This window comes from Rhinichthys klamathensis, unplaced genomic scaffold, assembly GCF_029890125.1.
Source record: "Rhinichthys klamathensis goyatoka isolate OS25496 unplaced genomic scaffold, OSU_Roscu_1.1 h1tg000319l_1, whole genome shotgun sequence".
Lineage (NCBI taxonomy): Eukaryota > Metazoa > Chordata > Actinopteri > Cypriniformes > Leuciscidae > Rhinichthys > Rhinichthys klamathensis.
In genome coordinates, this window is record NW_026606835.1 from 535,196 (window position 1) to 553,608 (window position 18,413).

At 37.1% G+C, this 18,413-nt stretch overlaps 1 protein-coding gene across 6 annotated transcripts; it reads left to right on the forward strand.

Moving 5' to 3' along the window:
• Window positions 1-3,107: 3,107 nt before the first annotated feature.
• Window positions 3,108-17,511, forward strand: tdrkh (tudor and KH domain containing). Of its 6 annotated transcripts, XM_056271407.1 has the most exons (17): window positions 3,108-3,213; window positions 4,541-4,621; window positions 4,857-4,932; window positions 5,583-5,740; window positions 5,898-5,989; window positions 6,843-7,035; window positions 7,151-7,290; window positions 7,406-7,703; window positions 8,323-8,489; window positions 8,612-8,787; window positions 8,929-8,993; window positions 9,078-9,229; window positions 12,035-12,148; window positions 12,228-12,282; window positions 12,957-13,925; window positions 16,786-16,874; window positions 16,979-17,511. In XM_056271407.1, exons 3-16 carry the CDS (start codon window positions 4,868-4,870, stop codon window positions 16,839-16,841), a joined length of 2,700 nt encoding a protein of 899 aa, XP_056127382.1. In that variant the 5' UTR covers window positions 3,108-3,213; window positions 4,541-4,621; window positions 4,857-4,867; the 3' UTR covers window positions 16,842-16,874; window positions 16,979-17,511. The 6 variants fall into 6 exon arrangements, with proteins under 6 accessions (XP_056127382.1, XP_056127385.1, XP_056127384.1 ...); XM_056271410.1 differs by lacking the exon at window positions 4,857-4,932; XM_056271406.1 differs by lacking the exon at window positions 4,541-4,621 and having other exon boundaries at window positions 3,114-3,213; window positions 4,853-4,932.
• Window positions 17,512-18,413: the final 902 nt, after the last annotated feature.

An 18,413-nucleotide genomic window follows, 5' to 3' on the forward strand; every position in this document is an offset into this window, starting at 1 on the left:
TGAATGTCATCGCCTCAAGTTACCTCATATTCAGAGGGGAAATATTTCATTCTTTGTGGTCATGATACACAAGTGAGTTTATTTACATGAATATATCTGCCAGAGCAATTTAGCTGAGAAGCTTTGCTTCCAAAATCAAATGCAGCCAGTCAATGTGAGACTGTGTGCAAACTATTTTTCTTGCTTACCTAAAATCAGTCAGGCTTGAATTTTGTTTTGTTTTTACAAATCAAAATCAGATGAAATGCTTTTTTTAGTCTTCTATTAAACTATTTTTACTTTAAGTTCATAAGTTCAATCAAAACACAAAGGCTTTTAATCAGGCAAAGCAAAAGCTTTCCAGCTGAAGGAAGAATGTTCCAACTCGAATTGTTCTCATCCTGTCTACAGAGACATTTTAAATGTTTTTACATATGTGATTGTAAGCCAGAATGCACTGAATATTTTGGGATACATTTGCATGCCAGATGACAAAATCTCTTTTTCAAGATAATTATTTCTGATGTTCTGTAAAGAATATATCTAACTCTGGATGGGGTCAGGCTCATTTTAATTTAAACATTTAAATTTTTTGTTATTATTTTGTCCAGAGAATTCTGTGTTTACTGGTAAAGAGGGATATTCAATTTTTATTGTGTTCTACCTCTATCTGATTGCCTCACTATAAATAATTCTAGGCAACTTCATGAAGTTTTATTATTCTAATTGATCCAGTTGGGCTGCAGCTATGGAGTATAAGGGGCTCACTTACAGTGTCATCACCAGATGTACATATTTAAACGATACATGCAAGTGTATTTTCTGACAGTGACCAGCTAATCTCCAAATTACCAGCATTCATTTTTTTTCCAATACTAGTGCAATTCTCCAGCATATAACCTGAAACCTCTGACTTACCGTAGACTCATCAAATGGAGAATTTAAATGGGTAGTTCACCCAAAATGAAAACACTCATCATTTATGCACCTTCATGTCATGTCATGTCAACTTGTTTGACTTTAATTATTCTCCGTAATGTAAAATGTTTTGTAGAATGTCAACCCTTTTTATCCATACATTGAAGGTCAGTGGTATTCAAAACTGCTTTTAAATACCATTGACTTTTGTTGTAAGGATGGAAAAAAATTCAGAGACATTTTTAATATACTATATCACCTTTTATGTTCCACGGAAGAAAGAAAATCATTCATGTTTGAATTGACATGATGGTGAATAATCGATTTTCATTTATTTTTTAATTGACCTGAATTTGAATTGTTAGGTGAACTGTCCCTTTAAGTTGCTGCTAATCCTGTGTAAGTGGCATATTTAAAATGACTGATGTGTACAGGTATCATTATGGGACGTTTAGAACCTAAAGTCAAAACTCAGTATTTTCTGTAGAAGCTGCCTTTCCTGTGAGCCACAGTCTATCCCCTTTTCTACGTAATGAACCGAAAGATGTCTTAACTTAATATCCTTTTTGTTCCTGTGTTGCTGTTAAATCACAGATACATACTGTAACCTCTAATCTAATGTTGTATTTATTTTAAAATTATTACATATGTCTGTACATCTTAACAGCAAATGATTGCAACCTAACCGCCTTTTCCATAACACATCTAGAGATTGTCATAGACACTGAATATTCATAAGAGTACGTAGTGCATTTTTGCAATGCTTGTTACATGCTTTCTTGCTCATTCACCAGGTCTTATGATGTGTTTAGAGGTTACATAATTCTTGCTGTGGTTTGATGTTTACGCCACAAGGCTGCTCAGCACCACGACTGTGTAACTTAGAAACTTAAATAAAAAAGAAGTCCAGAGGCTCTGAATTGGTGCTGATTTAGTGGTATAACAATATGAACAATTAAGAATTTTTAAAAACATATCACCATAGAGAGAAATTAGTTTCAGGAAGCACTGATCTGTTATGTACAAACTGTTGTGGTAACAGGAAAAAAAGTTTTGGGATATGAGTTTGTGAGCAGCGTTTTTGTACAGTTAGCTTTTTTGTAATTGTTTTTGAAATGTTCTCTTTTCACTTATTTCCTGATGTATGCATGATAAATACCATTAGAATGCAAGGGTTTCTTGATTTCTCTACTCATCTGCTGAATATTGAATATGTTGACTCAGTCATGCATGTATTAAAATGTTGCTGATGCTTTTCCATCAGTCAGAAAGGCTGTAATCTTTAAGCCAGGAGTGTGAATCAGAACCTCTCTTCAAAATACATGTCTGGGCTACAAACTACATTGATTGACTCAACATACAGATATATTTGCTATTTATGAATGTTCATAAGATTTATAAATGTTGTACAGTTTGTATTTTTTTAAGATGTCTTTAACATTGATTTCTCCCCTTCCCTGCAGATTATTTGTGAACCAATGTTATGTTAATAAAGTATGTTCTTTTTAAAACAAATGTGTGCTGTTTAATTTTTGATTCAATATTTTTGCCGTTTAATAAAACATGTCACTTGTGAAATTGTAATATTTGACTGTCCCGATTATCCACTGCCCACTTCTGCCAACATCTCTGTTTTTACATAATGCAAAATGTGAAGAGATGGTGGTTAAATGAATGCGCTTAATTACATTTCAGAATGTCTCCTATAAACTGAAGAGTACCATAGCAGCTATGTTTATGCTTAGCTCTGAATTATTTTAGCAAGACATTACTCTTTGTGAGAGCAGAGTTTTATTCTTTTTTATAGTCCTTATTCTGTTACTAGAACAACTGGGAAAGTAGTTTGCAATGAAATATTGACTGAAAAGGTTGGACATTAATTGAATATTGGTCTATAAACCGTGCAAAAACACTTTCAGTATTCAGAATTTTACCATTCAATTTTGATTTTGATTTATTATTCCATTTAATAAACAAGAAAAATTTACATTAATTAACTGGACTGAATAAACTACGCCTTTCAACCGTCAAGTTTGTAGGCAAAGTATTGCGCCCACTGTGTGTGTTACTATAATCGTCCAGTAGAGGGCGTTTCCCACACTAAATAGGTGCCGCAACATCATAGGTGGTGATTGGATGAAGTGGTTGACAGGCGGGATGGTGGCCAATCATTGCTGAAAGGTTAACTGTGCGTTCTGCGTACTACAGAATGAAGCACGGCAGCGCCGGTGGATCAGCAGCACGCTGACGGGTGTCATAAGATCATTTGAAGGACTCGCTACGAGGATTTCCTCACAGTTTATACCGTTTTTAGAGGTAAATATGTCGGAATGTATGTTTTAGTGCTTTTTCTGGTTCTGGTGTTTAATGCATTAGCCTTCTTGTGAAGATGTCCTGTTGAAAATCCACACGACCTGTTATATGTTGCAAAGGCATGATCCAGCCAAACAAACCTTTGTCAGACATATACATTTTTTTTAATACCTGTACGGCTATACAACGAACGGATATATTGTTGTAAGAGGCGAGAAATACACCGCACCCGTGTGACATGACATCCATCACATGCTAACACGCGCTGCATTAACAATTCCACACGCATATTCACGTGCATGATGCTCAACAGGTGCTGTTTTTATATGCAAATATTTGATAACAATGCAGTGATACAAATTACAGCTCCACTGGGCAAAAGAAAACGGCAAAGGCCGATGTAACTGATGCACGAGAATGGCTTGTTTGTTTTTGCACATGCTAAACCCCTAGTGAGGTGAATCAGACCTACATGCAAATAAAGTCTAGTTTGACCTCCATCTACACCCTGACCCCCACCCAAATCTGAGTTTTACATATATTTGCTTATAGATAATCTGATTAATATATAATTTATACAATATTACAGATATTAAATTGGTTTAAAATTGTTCATTTTGGGGCCACTTGACAAAAAGTTATATTTATGGATTATAATTAGTCTAAAAATGTATTTCTTTAATATGGCTGTCTATACTTTTTATTAATTTGGTTTGTTCTACCACATCTATCTTTGTGATAATCATTCAGATGTGATTCTTTTCAAATGCATGTTGCTTTTAAATAGTAAGAAAATGTATCACATTAGATTGCATACAGTGTTACATTTGTATTATTTATATACTAATATAGTATTAATATTTTAAATAATACAAATTCTTTGATATTTTCATTTTAGTTTAAGTTGTAGAAATTCTGAGTATTTGCCATTTTTAAATTTATAGCTATATATAGGCCTAAGAGCTTTACTTTTTTCTTTAGTTTTCGTTTGCCGTTTTAAAGTTAGTTGCCAATGCTAAGGTAACATTTCTAAATGAACAGTTTAAGTTTTAGTTAACGACAACCACACTGGATGCATATAATTATTTAATCTTTTAATTGTAAAAATCACATTAATAACTAGATTCTGGAATAATGCTTATTTTGAGGGCTTCTCAAACAGCAAGATTGGAACTGAATATCATTTCATTAGAACAAACATTCACTAAACATTCAATAAATTGTAAATGAATGATTAGCAATGTGCATTTGCTCTCATTCTGAACAAGTATAAAATAAAAACGTGGTCTTCTAGGTCCGTGTGCTAATGGACCCTTTTCACATTTCCCAGGTTCTCAGTGTTTCTATGACTTTCCAAAAGAGGGGAAAAAATATAGAGCGATTTATTACGTTGGTCAGAAGAGAGAATAACGTCAAATTTACAGTCACTCCCTCAGCAGTTTAGTTTTATTAGAAAACAACAGCGTTGTTAAGTGGTTTTCTGTCATTTAATGCCAACACGTCATCACAGTCTGAAAAGGGTCCAATAGGGTCATTTATTAGGTACCCCAAGTAAGGAGCTCCTGTCATGCTGTAAGGAGGCAGGACGAATCATTCAGCTGGTGTTTAATCATATTTCACTCTTTTGCCTGTTCCTCCTGAGGCAGAGGCAAACAAGATGGACATGGACGTCCCTAAACCTCGTGTGTTTCTGAACTACAGCCCCACTGCCCTGTTTTCACAGTGAGAATCATTCTGCATGGTGTTGCTCCTTGTGTGCGTCTGCGACATCTGTGTGTCGGCCACTGCTTTATGCTTCAGTAATGCGCCGAAGCTCGGCTTTATCCTTTTTCTGGTGCAGTTGTTGCAGAAATACCTCATGAAAATGAAATTTAATTAGAGGTTTATTTTGGTTTTGGGAGATTTGAATTTTGCCATTACTACAAGATGGCAAAGTGTGTTATTACAGCCTTGTCCAATGCACTGCTTCTGCTGTGTGCTTGAACTTTAAAATCTAATTTAATAAAAGACTGTGTTGTTAAATATGCTTTGTTTGAAAGATCTGATATATTCCAGAAAAAGTTTCCACATGCTTTAATGTCCAAAAACCCAATTATAGGGGCATTAAAGTCTCAGTGTTTGTGAAATGTGATCTTTGTTCTCCTTATTGAGCCAATTAGGTAACAAAAATGAGGCTAACTAATCTCATAAATGAGTGCTCATAAGTTTTTTTCTAAGTTTGAAAGGCAACCAGAAGACCCATCTTTGCAGTTGTCATTAACAATTAATTTGTGTTGCATGGCGCTACTGAGAAGGCCCATGTAAAGACGTACATGGTGCGGTCCAAAGTTCAAGTCTTTTCGTGGACCTTACAGCTTGTTCTGTATCTCTAGGTGGAGTTCGCCGGTCGGTCCGACCCAAGTGATGGCCGCGGTGCAAGATGGACCGTGGAAGAGCCTGAGCTCGGGGAAGAAAGTCGCTTTGGCTGCCGGCCTCTCTGTGGGGGCCACGGTGGGCTACCTTGTTTACCGTCACATTCGAAGCAGCGGTGGTAAGTTGTGAACTCTAGCAAGCTCTTTTCATGCTCCTAACATTTGCCATGTGCTGATATCAGTTTTCACTCATTGATTGTTAAAATTCCAAACAATATCATTTTGATCATGATAGTATTGTGTTAATAATATTCATTCCATCGTTTGATTCCGCAGTGCAATGCCAAAGCAAAGAGGAGTCCAGAATATCTGTTCCCCTTAACGTGTACCGATCTATTGCAAGATATCAGAGCGCCTTTCTAGACATAGTGAGTGTGTGTTCTTTCTTTTTTATGTCACTTGGATTTTATCTGATCTGGAACTATACATGATAAACAATATATACTGTTCAAAAGTTTGGGGCGTTTGAGACTTTTTAGTGTTTTTGTCTCTTATGCTCACCAAGGCTGCATTTATTTTAAAAATACAGTAGTTTTGTAATTTATTATAGTGTAATATAATATTATGCACTGTAAATTGAGACAAAGCTGAATTTACAGCATCATTACTCCAGTCTTCAGTGTTACATGATCCTTCAGAAATCATTCTAATATGCTGAGTTGCTGCTCAAGAAACATTTCTTATTATTGTCATCAATGTTGAAAACAGTTGTGCTGCTTAATTTTTTTGTGAAAACCCATAATGTTTTTAGGATTTTTTGATGAATATAAAGTTCAAAACAGAACATTATAAATAATGATATAACATTATAAATATATTTTATTCATACTTTTAGTCAATTTAATGCGTCCTTGCTAAATAAGTATTAATTTATTTTTAAAAATTGTATTGACCCCATACTTTTGAACAATAGTGTAATATGTGTATATTATGAATATTTGGCGCTGTGATTAATTACTTTTGTTCCTCGTTAAATTCCCTTGGATAAAAGTGTCTACTTTAATGCATGTAAATGCAACATTAAGTTTTATAATAATTGTGATTTCCAAGCCTGTAAATGAACAAAATCCTAATTCGGATTGAAATCACTTGAGTAGTTTTTCTCAGTGAAATAAAAATATGATTTAAAAAAAAATTCAATAATTATGAAACGATAAATTCATTTGGTTAAAATGTATATGATTTGTTTTATGTGATTCTTTAACTCTCACATTTGTGTAGGTGAATCAGAAGTCCGGTGCCCAGATAAATGTGCTGCCGAACACTGAAGAGCAGAGCATGGTGAATTTTCTGATCCAGGGCTCACCCGAGGAGATTCTGGTGGCACAGTGTGCGCTGGAGAAACTGGCCACCGACTGTGAGGTCATCACTGAGGTTATAGACGTGCCTCAGACGGCATTTGGAAGAATTATAGGTTGGTGTGCACTTTAAGTAAAAGTATCTCTGTTGTTGTGCCAGAGCATTTGTGCTTTGCATCATTCTGTCAACATTTAATCTCCTGCGTAATATGTTTGAAATATTTGCTCCAGGTCGTGGTGGTGAGACCTTAAAGTTCATAAACAGAGCCTCAGGGGCCAGGGTGAACTGCTCCAAAGATCGTGGACACGGCTTAGAGGAGAAGGGCAAGATCACAATTAACGGCACACGCAAGGAAATTCAAAGTGCAAAGGTGAGATTTTAGCATGCACGTGGTTTTGAAAAATAGCTTTCTGCATTCACACGCTGATTTTACGCACACATGTAGTGAGTGAGACGTAGTTTTTGGTTATGGTTTTTTCTCACAGGAGATGATCATGGAGAAGGTCATAGAGAATGAAACCGTACGAAAGCGGATAAGTCAAGCTTCTGCACTGCGTCAGAAGAGGAAACCGCCGGAAACTGAACAATTTAACAAGGCCCAAGGACCAGAGAATGAATTAAAGCTTAATGGAAAAGATTTACCTTCCCCAGTGATTGAGCTTAAACAAGAGGGGCCTGCTACGGTCAACGGCTTTGCAGACAGCACTGATACTGCTGAAAACTCCCTTAAATCAGAGGAGATTCTCTCTCCAGTATCGCCTTTGGAGATCTCCAAATTTGAAAGTAAGATTAACCAAACCCACTTTCACAAGGCTAGTAAATAACAGGAATCGCAGAATTTTTAATTCTGTCATAATTTACTTACTTTCATGTCGTTCCAAACCTGTATGAGATTCTATGCAACGGCTCCATTTGTGTTCCACAGAAGAAAGTAAGTCATTATTCACTTGAAGATGAATAAATGACAGAACTTTCATTTTGGGTGAACCATTACTTTAGGAACATATTTAGAAATTTGCCCTGGAAGGGCTGAATGATTAATCAAAATAAAATGAGAATCAAATTCAAAGAATCAAATAAAAGCTTAATGTTTGAAAATGAAGAAAGTAATTTGAAGTTAATTCATATTTTTACAAATATACACACACGCACGTTTTTACAAATTGACTTTTTTTTTTTTTTTTCGTGGAAACGATAACGGTATAATTAAAAAAAAAAACGTTCACTTTGAAATCCAAATTTAAAAAGCTTGCATTATCAGGCCGCCAAAACGCTGATGTGTAAATGAACAGCCAAAATGCATAAAATGTTTTCCGTTTTTAGTTGAAATCTGTATCTTGTGAACCCCTAAGGAGGCCCCTTAGACTCCTGTAAAATCACTAATTTAATCTTTTCTTACCAGTTCCTAGTCCAGATCTGAGCTTCCAGCCCGATGAGCATCTGGAGGTGTATGTGTCTGCCTCTGAGAATCCACAACACTTTTGGATCCAGATCCTGGGGGTCCGATCTCTACAGCTGGATAAACTGACTGCCGAAATGAGCCATTTCTACAACAGTGATACCTTACAAGTGAGTTTGCTTGACCTCACTTAACTTGGGCTCCATGACCATGATAAATTAGTAAATTACTTCTCCTTTATTATTATTATTTATTTTATAATATTAGTGAATAATTACTTCTCTTACCACAGGAGCACAGAGTGGAGACCATTATTGTTGGAGACATAGTGGCTGCTTTATACAGGGACCATGGCACGTGGAATCGTGCTCGAGTGTTAGGAATTCTGGGCTCTGGCGAGGTGGATTTGTATTATGTGGACTTTGGGGACAATGGGGAGCTTCCACGGGAACATTTACGAAGCATGAGGTACTGTAAGCGAGATATGGAGAGTGCAGAATCAGCTTATATGCTTTTTTGGCTCTTGATTTTTATTATTTTCCCATTTCTGCAGAAGCACAGAGTGATATGTATACTCATACTGATGATATATTATTCTGTGGTATTTAGAAGTGACTTCCTGAGCCTGCCCTTCCAAGCCATTGAGTGCAGCCTTGCAGGGGTTCGTCCTGCAGGTAAAAAGTGATGTTCAGGTGTTTATCAGTGAAATATAAGTTTCATCAAAAGTCAAAATGTTATCTATCTTTATTTTATTTCAGGAGAGGTTTGGACTGAGGCGGCCCTGGATGACTTTGAACGCATGACATACTGTGCTGAATGGAAACCTTTACTGGCCAAACTGTACAGCTATTCTCATTCTGAGATCTCGTCCTGGCCCAGTGTGAAACTCTATGACAACAGCCAGGGAAAGGTTAGAGGTTAACATCACAACTAGGGGTGTAACAATACATCGATATGGATCGATGCATCGATCAAACTTCTAACGATACGATGAATCGATGCCACATGTAAAATATCGATATACGTTACCTTTATTTTGACATTCTCCACATCCTCACGTAATGTCCGTCTATGCTTTTCCGCCCAAAGTGCGCATTTTCGTTTACTCACCATGCTGTCTGCCGGTGTGTCTTTGTAACATTAATCTCCTCAGCTTAAATAGACACCTGACAAGATTGACTGAACCCTAAACACGTTTTGTCACAAAAGCCGGTATTGTCCACTGTCAAGGCATCGTGAGTTCATGTTTTACAGCAGAAACCGACAAGCACCCTTGTTGGTGAGCACAACCCGATAAGTCCGTATTAGCGAATCAGCGGGCAGTATTCAGGTCAGGTGACAAGGCTGCTAGTCACTTCGAAAAGACGCGCTAGCTGAGAGTTTTGTCAAAGCTGACTAAAAGTGCTCGAGGATGGATAATTTCAATGAACTTGATGAACCTGTGATATCTTCTTCGGGGCGTAAAAGGAAAATAAAAGCTGAAACTCTTTCATTGAACCTTGCTAAAGCAGCACGTTAGTGGTGAGGGAAAAGCTCCCTGTATTGCATGTAATCACAACAACAAAGTTTGCCAGGACTCAGGCGTCTATGTCAGCTGAGGAGATTAACGTTACAAAGATTTAAGTTAATCTTTGTTTTATTATATCATAGCAATTACTTGGTTTTGTTTAACTCTGAAACAAACTTTTAATGTATAAAAAACTTACTTTCAATGAACTTTAATTTTGTATGTTACCTGTATTTTTTGAGTTATTACTTAATCAATAAACAACCCAGCTGCAGTTTGATTGATACTTGGAATGCTCAATTAAAAAAAAATCATTATTTATGAAAATTAACAAGAACAGAGTTTTTGCAAATTAACTCTTCAATTGTAAATGTCCCAAATGGGAGAGGGTGTGCAATTTTCAAAGAGTTCAATTAAACGTTCATGTTATATATTTTGGTTGCATTTGTGAGTTATTAAAAATGTAACTGGTTGTGTAAACTTGGCACATAATATTTAAATATCGACAAGTAATTCAATATAGCCCTGAATCGAATCGTAATCGTATCGCAGAACTTTTTTGAGGTATCGGCAAATATCGTATTGCTGGCGGAGAGAATCGATATCATATCGTGATGAACTGTCCAATTTACACCCCTAATCACAACTCGCTTTACTGAATCTGTTTGATGTCAAACAATAAAGCCTGCCCTTTTGACAGAATTTTGTCATCGTATTATATATTCTGGCTCCTCAAACTGGAATATTTTATATAATAGCATATTAAAGCTGCAGTCCGTAGCTTTTTTGGGGTTACAAATGACCCAAAATACATAATTGAGAAAATACATAACCAGCCAGTGTTCAAAACTATCTGCTTGCCTTAGCTCGATTCAAAACGGTAAGCTTGTAATAATGTTTTTAACTCCAGTGGTACTGGTGGATTTCCGCGGGAGATTCAAGCATGTCTTTGCGTCATTACGTCACATCTGTACACATAACGAAGGAGTCTCGGCTAGTATAAGCTATATTGCGTGTGAGGATGTTGGAGGTGGAGATTTACAGCCTTTTCTCACAGCACTTGATATAATTAAACTTATCAATTTGATGGAGGATCCAGAAAGGTTCAAACGACAATCACCAGTGACAACAGATTCACCCGCTATAAAATGCAAAAGACTTCGTTGTTAAGTTAACAATTTGAAGTATAATTTGCACGGTTTTGCGTGATATGATAAATTATAAGCGATTGTTAGATTTAATCAGCGCGATTTACTGCAATGTCAGAACCAGAACAAAAGTGGATGTTACTTACTTGTTCAGATGACATTTTCCGGTGAAAATTCTTATGTTGGTCATACTTCCAAAAAGAATAATCTGTGATTCTGAATGCCAGTATCCACACCCGGCGGTGACTGACAGCCTCACAGTCTCCTCAAACATTGTGTTCATCCGCGCTGTGCCGTGTCGAGGGTGTCGAAGTACAACTCACGTAAAGTTGATAATTCCACGAATGACTGCAATTGCAGATTTCGAACAGAGATGGCGACAGAGGATAAACTGCGGACTGCAGCTTTAAATTTAAATTATTGCATTTGGCTAACGCTTTTATCCAAAGCTAGTTAAAGGTATAGATGTTATGTTAGTGCATTCTCGGTACCAACCAATGACCTTGGCGTTGCAAGCATAGCTCCATGCTATAGTAATTTAATGTGGAACTCATGGGTTGCCTCTTCTGAAGCAGTATTTTTTAGTATATTACATATTAAAAAAAATGTATTATGTACTATATTACTATTTTTGTTACGTTTTTAATAATTTTATTAATATTTTGAATTGGATTTTATGTTTTCATTTTAGTCATTTTATGTTTTTGTCATTTTATTAGTTTTTTTTTTACACAATTTCAATAAAATATTTGTATTAATTTTAATTAACGTTAACAACATTGTCCTGAAACCTACTTAATCCACACATTCATTTGCACTTTAGTAGAATTACTATCACCTAGCAATGCCGTAGCATCCACTTATCCTCCTACAGTCTGTGGCACTCATCCAAATCACCCTGACAAATACTGACATTGCGGTGGCAAGTTTTACATGGACAGGCATCACTCAGATTATCCTCTGAAATTGTAATGGTATTCACAAAATACTTTGTGAAATTGTAATTGAACTTGTGATTTTTAAATCCTCCGGTGCGGTGGATTTATCTCCTCTGTCTCAGGCTGTGGATCTCGGGAAGGAGTTGATTAGTCTCGGTCATGCTGTAAGCTGCGAGGATGAAGGGGTTGGGCTGAGGGGAGACTGGGATGAGTCCAGATCACTGCAGAAGATGCTGGTAAGATATATGGATTGTGTTATATAGTGTATTGCGGGTAGAAGCCGCAATAAGAGAATCTCTGTTTGGATTTTCACAGGATGACATGACTGGAGTGACCTCTGAATTCAGTATGTCCTGCATCAGTTTGTCAGGTACGTTTTCTTTCAGCTTTGTGGAGAAATGGAATGAGACGCTTCAACTTTCATGTGCATCTTCCTTTTTCATGCAATTTATAACCTTTTAAACTTGTCTTTGAATTCTGGATGCGTCAGTACATGCTTGTATTCCTCCACATAGACAACCACTCAAACGTTTGGGGTCAGTAAGTGTTTTTTTTTTTTTTTTTTTTTTTTTTTTTTTAAAGTATTGATTGAAAGTAAGACATTTATAATTTTACAAAAGTTTTCGATTTCAAATGCTGTTCTTTTTAACTTTCTGTTCACTAGTGAATCCTGAAAAAATGTATCCCGGTTTCCACAAAAATATTGATATTACATTTTTCTTGAGCACCAAATCAGCATATTTTTATGATTTCTGAATGATCATATGACACTGTAGACTGGAGTAATGATGCTGAAATTTCAGCTTTGCCATCACAGGAATAAATTTCATTTCTAAATATATTAAATTAGAAAACAATTCTTTTAAATTGTAATATTTCACAATATGTTTTTTTACTGTATTTTTGATCAGATAAATACAGCCTTAGTGAGCATAAGAGACTTCTTTCAAGATGTTACAAATTTTTACTGACCCCATACTATTGAACAGTAGTGCATTTCAGTTCAGCAGTGTTTAACCAGTCATTGGGCTGGCGTGTGTGAAGGTTCAGCATATCCATGGGCAAGCAAGGAGCTGGAATGGTCTTCATGTCTCACAAGCTCTTTGGAGGTGGAGCGAGCTGACGTGGACCAGAGCCCGAGTTTTGGACTTATGTCTTCCTCTTCCCTGATCCACTCCACTCCATCTCAGAACCTGAGTGAAATAGTCAGCCAGATACTTGAGTCGTCTTCATCCGCGCTAGACCCTCCAATCCAGTCCAACAACTTAACCCCAGTGTCACCATTACATGTGCTGTCAGTTCAGGAAATCTCATCCACATCTCCTTCCTGTGTGGAGGCTGTGACCTCAGCGCTGGATTCCTTCACTCTTAGTGATGACGTTTTCCTTGGCATGCATTGTTACGGCAAGAAGGAGAAGATGACATCTACTGCATCAGAAGAGACAGGCTCATCTTGTACAGTGGACAGTTACAGTGAAAATACAGAGAGCAGTGACAGCATCAGAGGAGTGTGGTATTATCTTACTTCCTCTGGGGACTCGTCCAAAGTGTCTCTCAGCACCACCATGCCTCAGTCGTCCACTGGATCATCTTCGTATTTGACAGAATCTTGTGACGAGACAACTGCTTCTTCTGTCTCTGTGATTGAACTGAGTTCAGATTCATCCAGGAGTGTTGAAGACGCTGAAGTGGGACTCAGTCCAGCTAATCTGACTCGTCCACACCCGACTCCAGAGGTTATCACTCTGAGTGACAGTAACAGCCATGGAAGTGTTTTAATTAGCACTTCTGAAGAGCCTAAACGCGAGTCATTTACGGAAGGAAATTTAGATGAACAAAACCTGTTAAAAAGTGATGTGAAACGCCAGACGCCAAGCTTGAATGATGAAACCCTACATAATGAAGCTGGAAGTGTAACTGGAGAAAGAGGAAGTAAACATGACCTTCAGGAACCAAAGAACATGTGTTTCAAAACTGAACAGGGCAACAGTGGTGAAGACAATTCAACAAGAGGTGTAGATTTTATACTTAACTTAGCGACACTGGAGCATGTTGGATCTCTATGGGATGTGACTGGTTTTCAATTAAGGGCTTTAATACACCGTACTACACTGAATATGCCCACAATATGTGACCCGTCACGGAAACCAGGGACACAAGTCGGCAGCACAACTTGCGAGCAAAATGAGAAAGAAGCGTTTTTTTCCAAAATTGGTGATTTCCGCTTTTTTGCAGAATCTGTTAGTTGAGATCATGAAGAAGCCTCTACATGTTTGAGATAACAGTATTGGTATATTTAAAAGCGTACATTTTGAGGTTGAAATCGGCTTGTTTTTCGGAGATTCTAGCATGCAGTAGGGGCGTGTCATTGTCTGTGTGTATTTCCATACTGAATAGCCGCCGGCGCTTTTGCCCCCGCCCCCCAACAGCGTGGCTACTTAATATGCAGCGCTCTGGCCGGCTCTATCTGATATCAAAATTCAATGAAGATGGACGCCGCAAAGATTGTCGCAGACGAGCTGAAGCGTGGCAGTTACACCGAAAATGTTTTCGCCGCACTTTGTGGGCTCGGGAAACTGAACCGGAGGTATGGGCGCGGCGCGCGCGCCCTCGGTGCTTGAATACGGCGGCTCGGCTCGCTGACAGCGGTGGCTAACTGTTTCATATGTGATGTCCCGATTGCTTTGAATGGGGAACGTTTTGTGAACAGGGAACAGACTTAATGGACTGGCAACAATCTCCATAGAACATGAACTGGCACAGAGAATCGAAATAGAGGATGCAGTTAAGACCTTTGCTGCGATGAAGGCCTGCCGTGCGCGTTTCTGAAACGTAAGTTAAGCTTCATTTGCTCTCTAGTCGTTATTTAAGATGCTGAACCTGCTGATGATATAATGTGCTTGCGGACATTTCATTTGTGTGTGTATACGCACATAAGAAAGTGGTGTAAAGAGATTTGCAACAGTAATCTGAGGAGGAAATATGATTATTTGGAAAATTCCTGTCATGACTGCTTAAAGAAAAATGCCAGCAGGCATTTACCTCCTGCATAAACTTTAATATTGTTGACATTTTGGGCACACGCGCGTTGCGCACTATTTGCGTTATATGTAGGCCTATGGCTTATTGGTCTTTGTGTGTTGTTGCTGGTTTTGCGTTATATGTATATGGCATATTGGTCTTTGTGTGTTGTTGCTGGTAAACGTTGCAAATAGAGGGGCAGCACAATTGTTTTTCGCCTAGAGCGGCAGAAGTGCATTCGCCGGTCCTGGGGGTGAGTTTGCATTAAACATTAAAGTTTGTCGTTTTGTTTTAATTCTAAGAACACGTACATGTTATCTCATGTTTAGTCTGTTTAGACCTTCCCATACCTACCTATTGTTATTAGCTAGCTCAGGAAAGAAAAAAAAGCTGTAAAGCACAGGGGGAGCTTTACAGGGGGTATGGCTTATCTAAATGAGATGTAAATGAGCCCTATTGTCACTCCCAGCAGGAGAGAGAGGTGAGAATGCACAATCTTTTGAGGCCGTTTTCTCCCATTTTACCTTTTTTGAGTTCCTACCTTCAAATGGCCACAACTTCTCCAAATATTATCAGATTTCCACGTGTTACACATCGTTGGAAAGCTTGGAGACTACACTTTCAGAATCTATGAATAACTCAAAATGCCGAAGAACCGACTTGTGTCCCTAGTTTCCGTGATCGGTCACATATGACACCGCACAACTGTGAGGCTTGATTTACACTGCACATGGGTTTGGGCTTTAATGGGAGAGGCACATACTTTTTTTAATCAGTGGTGCTGTTTAAGGTGAAGCGTTTTCAGAACCCACACCTCAAAGTATTAAAGGTGCTGTAAGCCAAGGACATCTGTAATTATGCCTGAAGATTCTAGAAACTTTTAACATTTGAAAATAGGCAAGCACCACACATTCACTTTTAAAAACAAAATATCTGTAGTCTTTTTTTTTTTTTTTGATTTATAGTTTACTCCCCTCTGATTTCCACTTTTATTTTCGCTTTTTCTTCTTACTATTTCTACTATTACTTATAAGCTTGTCATTTTTTTTATTCGTTTCGTTTTTTATAAGTTTATTTAATTTAGTTTTAGTACTTGAAGGTACTAAAATATCAAAATTTTGGAGCGAAGGTTTCTCAGAGGAACGCAAACATTTTGCAAGGAAACACAAAATTTCTCGGTGGAACGCAAAACATTTGCAAGAGATTGCAAAAGCATTGATGTATATTTTTTCCATCACCATGTCTCTTTAGGGCAGAGTGGATTTAGTCCTGTTTCTGGAGATCTACCATCCTGGGATGCGTTTCCCGAAAGCATCGTTAGCCAACTATGGTCGCAAGTTCCGTCGTTACCAATAGAGTTCAATGGAAATTGCGACCAAATTGCGACCATAGTTTGCTAACGATGCTTTCGGGAAACGCACCCCTGCAAAGTTCAGCTCCAACCCTGATCAAACAACTGAATCAGCTAATTAAGATATTTATGAGCACTGGATAATTACATTCAGGTGTTGGATCTGAACTCTGCAGGTTCAGGATTGGGCAGCCCTGCTTTAGGGGCTCAGTAGTACTTCAACTTACCTTTTCACCTAGTTAAAAAGGCAACATTTAAAGCAGTTTTAGTTAACAATTACAACATTATTATTATTATTAGCAGCAGCTTTCCATGAAATCCTATTCATCTCAATGGCAGTTACAATGTAAAGGCTATTTTTTTTTTGCCCATTACAGGTCAAACTGCCTTAAAAAAAAAAAGCTTCCAGCACCTTTAAGTTTTATTTCTGTTTTGTGGCCTTTCTTTGATGTATCTTATAGTTTTGTCCTGTTTCATGGTCTCCCCTTTTTCATCTTTCAGAAGTTGCCTCAATTTCTGGAAGTGTGGATGACACTATTGATGAAGAATTCAACTGACAAAAAAGCCAAAGAATGTATGCCTTGATATTGGTGAGCAAAAATCTCATATTTAGTTTGGATGCTCCTGTGTATAATATTCCATTTAAGACCAGCTGATTGTGTTAATGCTGCCTGTATCCTCCTCTCCTCCCCAGAGACCAGTTGCTATCCTCATTTAGCATTCAGCACATGCTTCCCGTCTCTGAGAAAGAGCCTTACTTGACTACGCCACCTGCTCAGACTGCCTGTATTTACTGTACAAGTTCTCTCATATAAGGAATGATTTTCATAGTTCGTATCTTGTCTAAACTTTTTGGGACATCTTGCAAATTTTTTTTTTAACTGTTTACACTTGTGTTCTCATTGTGTTCATCTCATTTACATATAAAAATGTTACTTAATTTTTTGGTCTGAACTTCGAAGAGCAGATAATAGACAGTGGAAGAGCAGATCTCAGGGAACTCATGATTGAGTCAGTTTGAAACCTCAGTATTGTTGCAGTGTAGCACCAAGGTTCCTTTGGTTTGTTTCTCAGTGATAAGATGGTTCAGCTTTTTGTTGATGGGCCTTTTTCATTTTCTGTGTCAAAATTATTTATGTTGTGAATTGAGTTTTATTACATTGAATGCTATGGTATATATATATATATATGTGTATATAATCAAATAAAGTCTATTATTATATCCCATATTAATTTGAATAGCTTTTCTGTGCAAGTCGAGTGAGCATGGTCCTTCTATTGTTTTTGGGTTATTGTACTGTGATGAAATGCTTGAGGGGAATTGGATCTCATGCAATGAATGGATGCACACCGTTTAAGTAATTGTAGATTAATTCAAATGGTGTTATAAAATATGCAAAAGTTATTCAAAAACTGGAGCTAATGACAGTGGCTGAACACGTGGTAATGGAGATAGATAATATCTCTTCTATTATATCTAAAGACAGCATAGACTAAGCAATATAATTGTGAGAAACGGCAAATAATTCAATAAAATATTTAACATCTAACCTATAAATAAGGCTGTCAACTTCATATACAAGATTACTGATTGAAATTCTTTGGAGGAGCTGTAAGTACTGACTTCTCAACATATCTCATTCAAAATGTTTATGTAGATTTTATGTATAATACGAAAAATTTAATGTTACGAGGTGCAGTTTGGTTTAATTAAAAATAATGCGTATCATAATAATATCAGTAAAATGTGTTGCATCAATAGAGGATTACTGTAAAATAGATATTTTATTATATGTGTATATACACAGGCACATACAATAGATGTTACAAACAATCGATTTACAACTATTTTACAGTAATCCTATATATATACAATAACAAATTTGATATTTTTTATTAAAAATGCCTAACCTCAGAAAATGTTGATTTTCAATCTCAAAAGGTCAAACAAAATTGAATGTGTATAATTTATTGCATTTTTGAGACTCCGATATATTGCACACCTCATTGAACTACAGTACGTTACTCGCATAAGACACTATGCCCATCTACTGAGCTGGCCACACATCTAGACATTTATCACCCCATCCATCATTTCATCGTGTCATTCTATTACCATGAAGTTATGA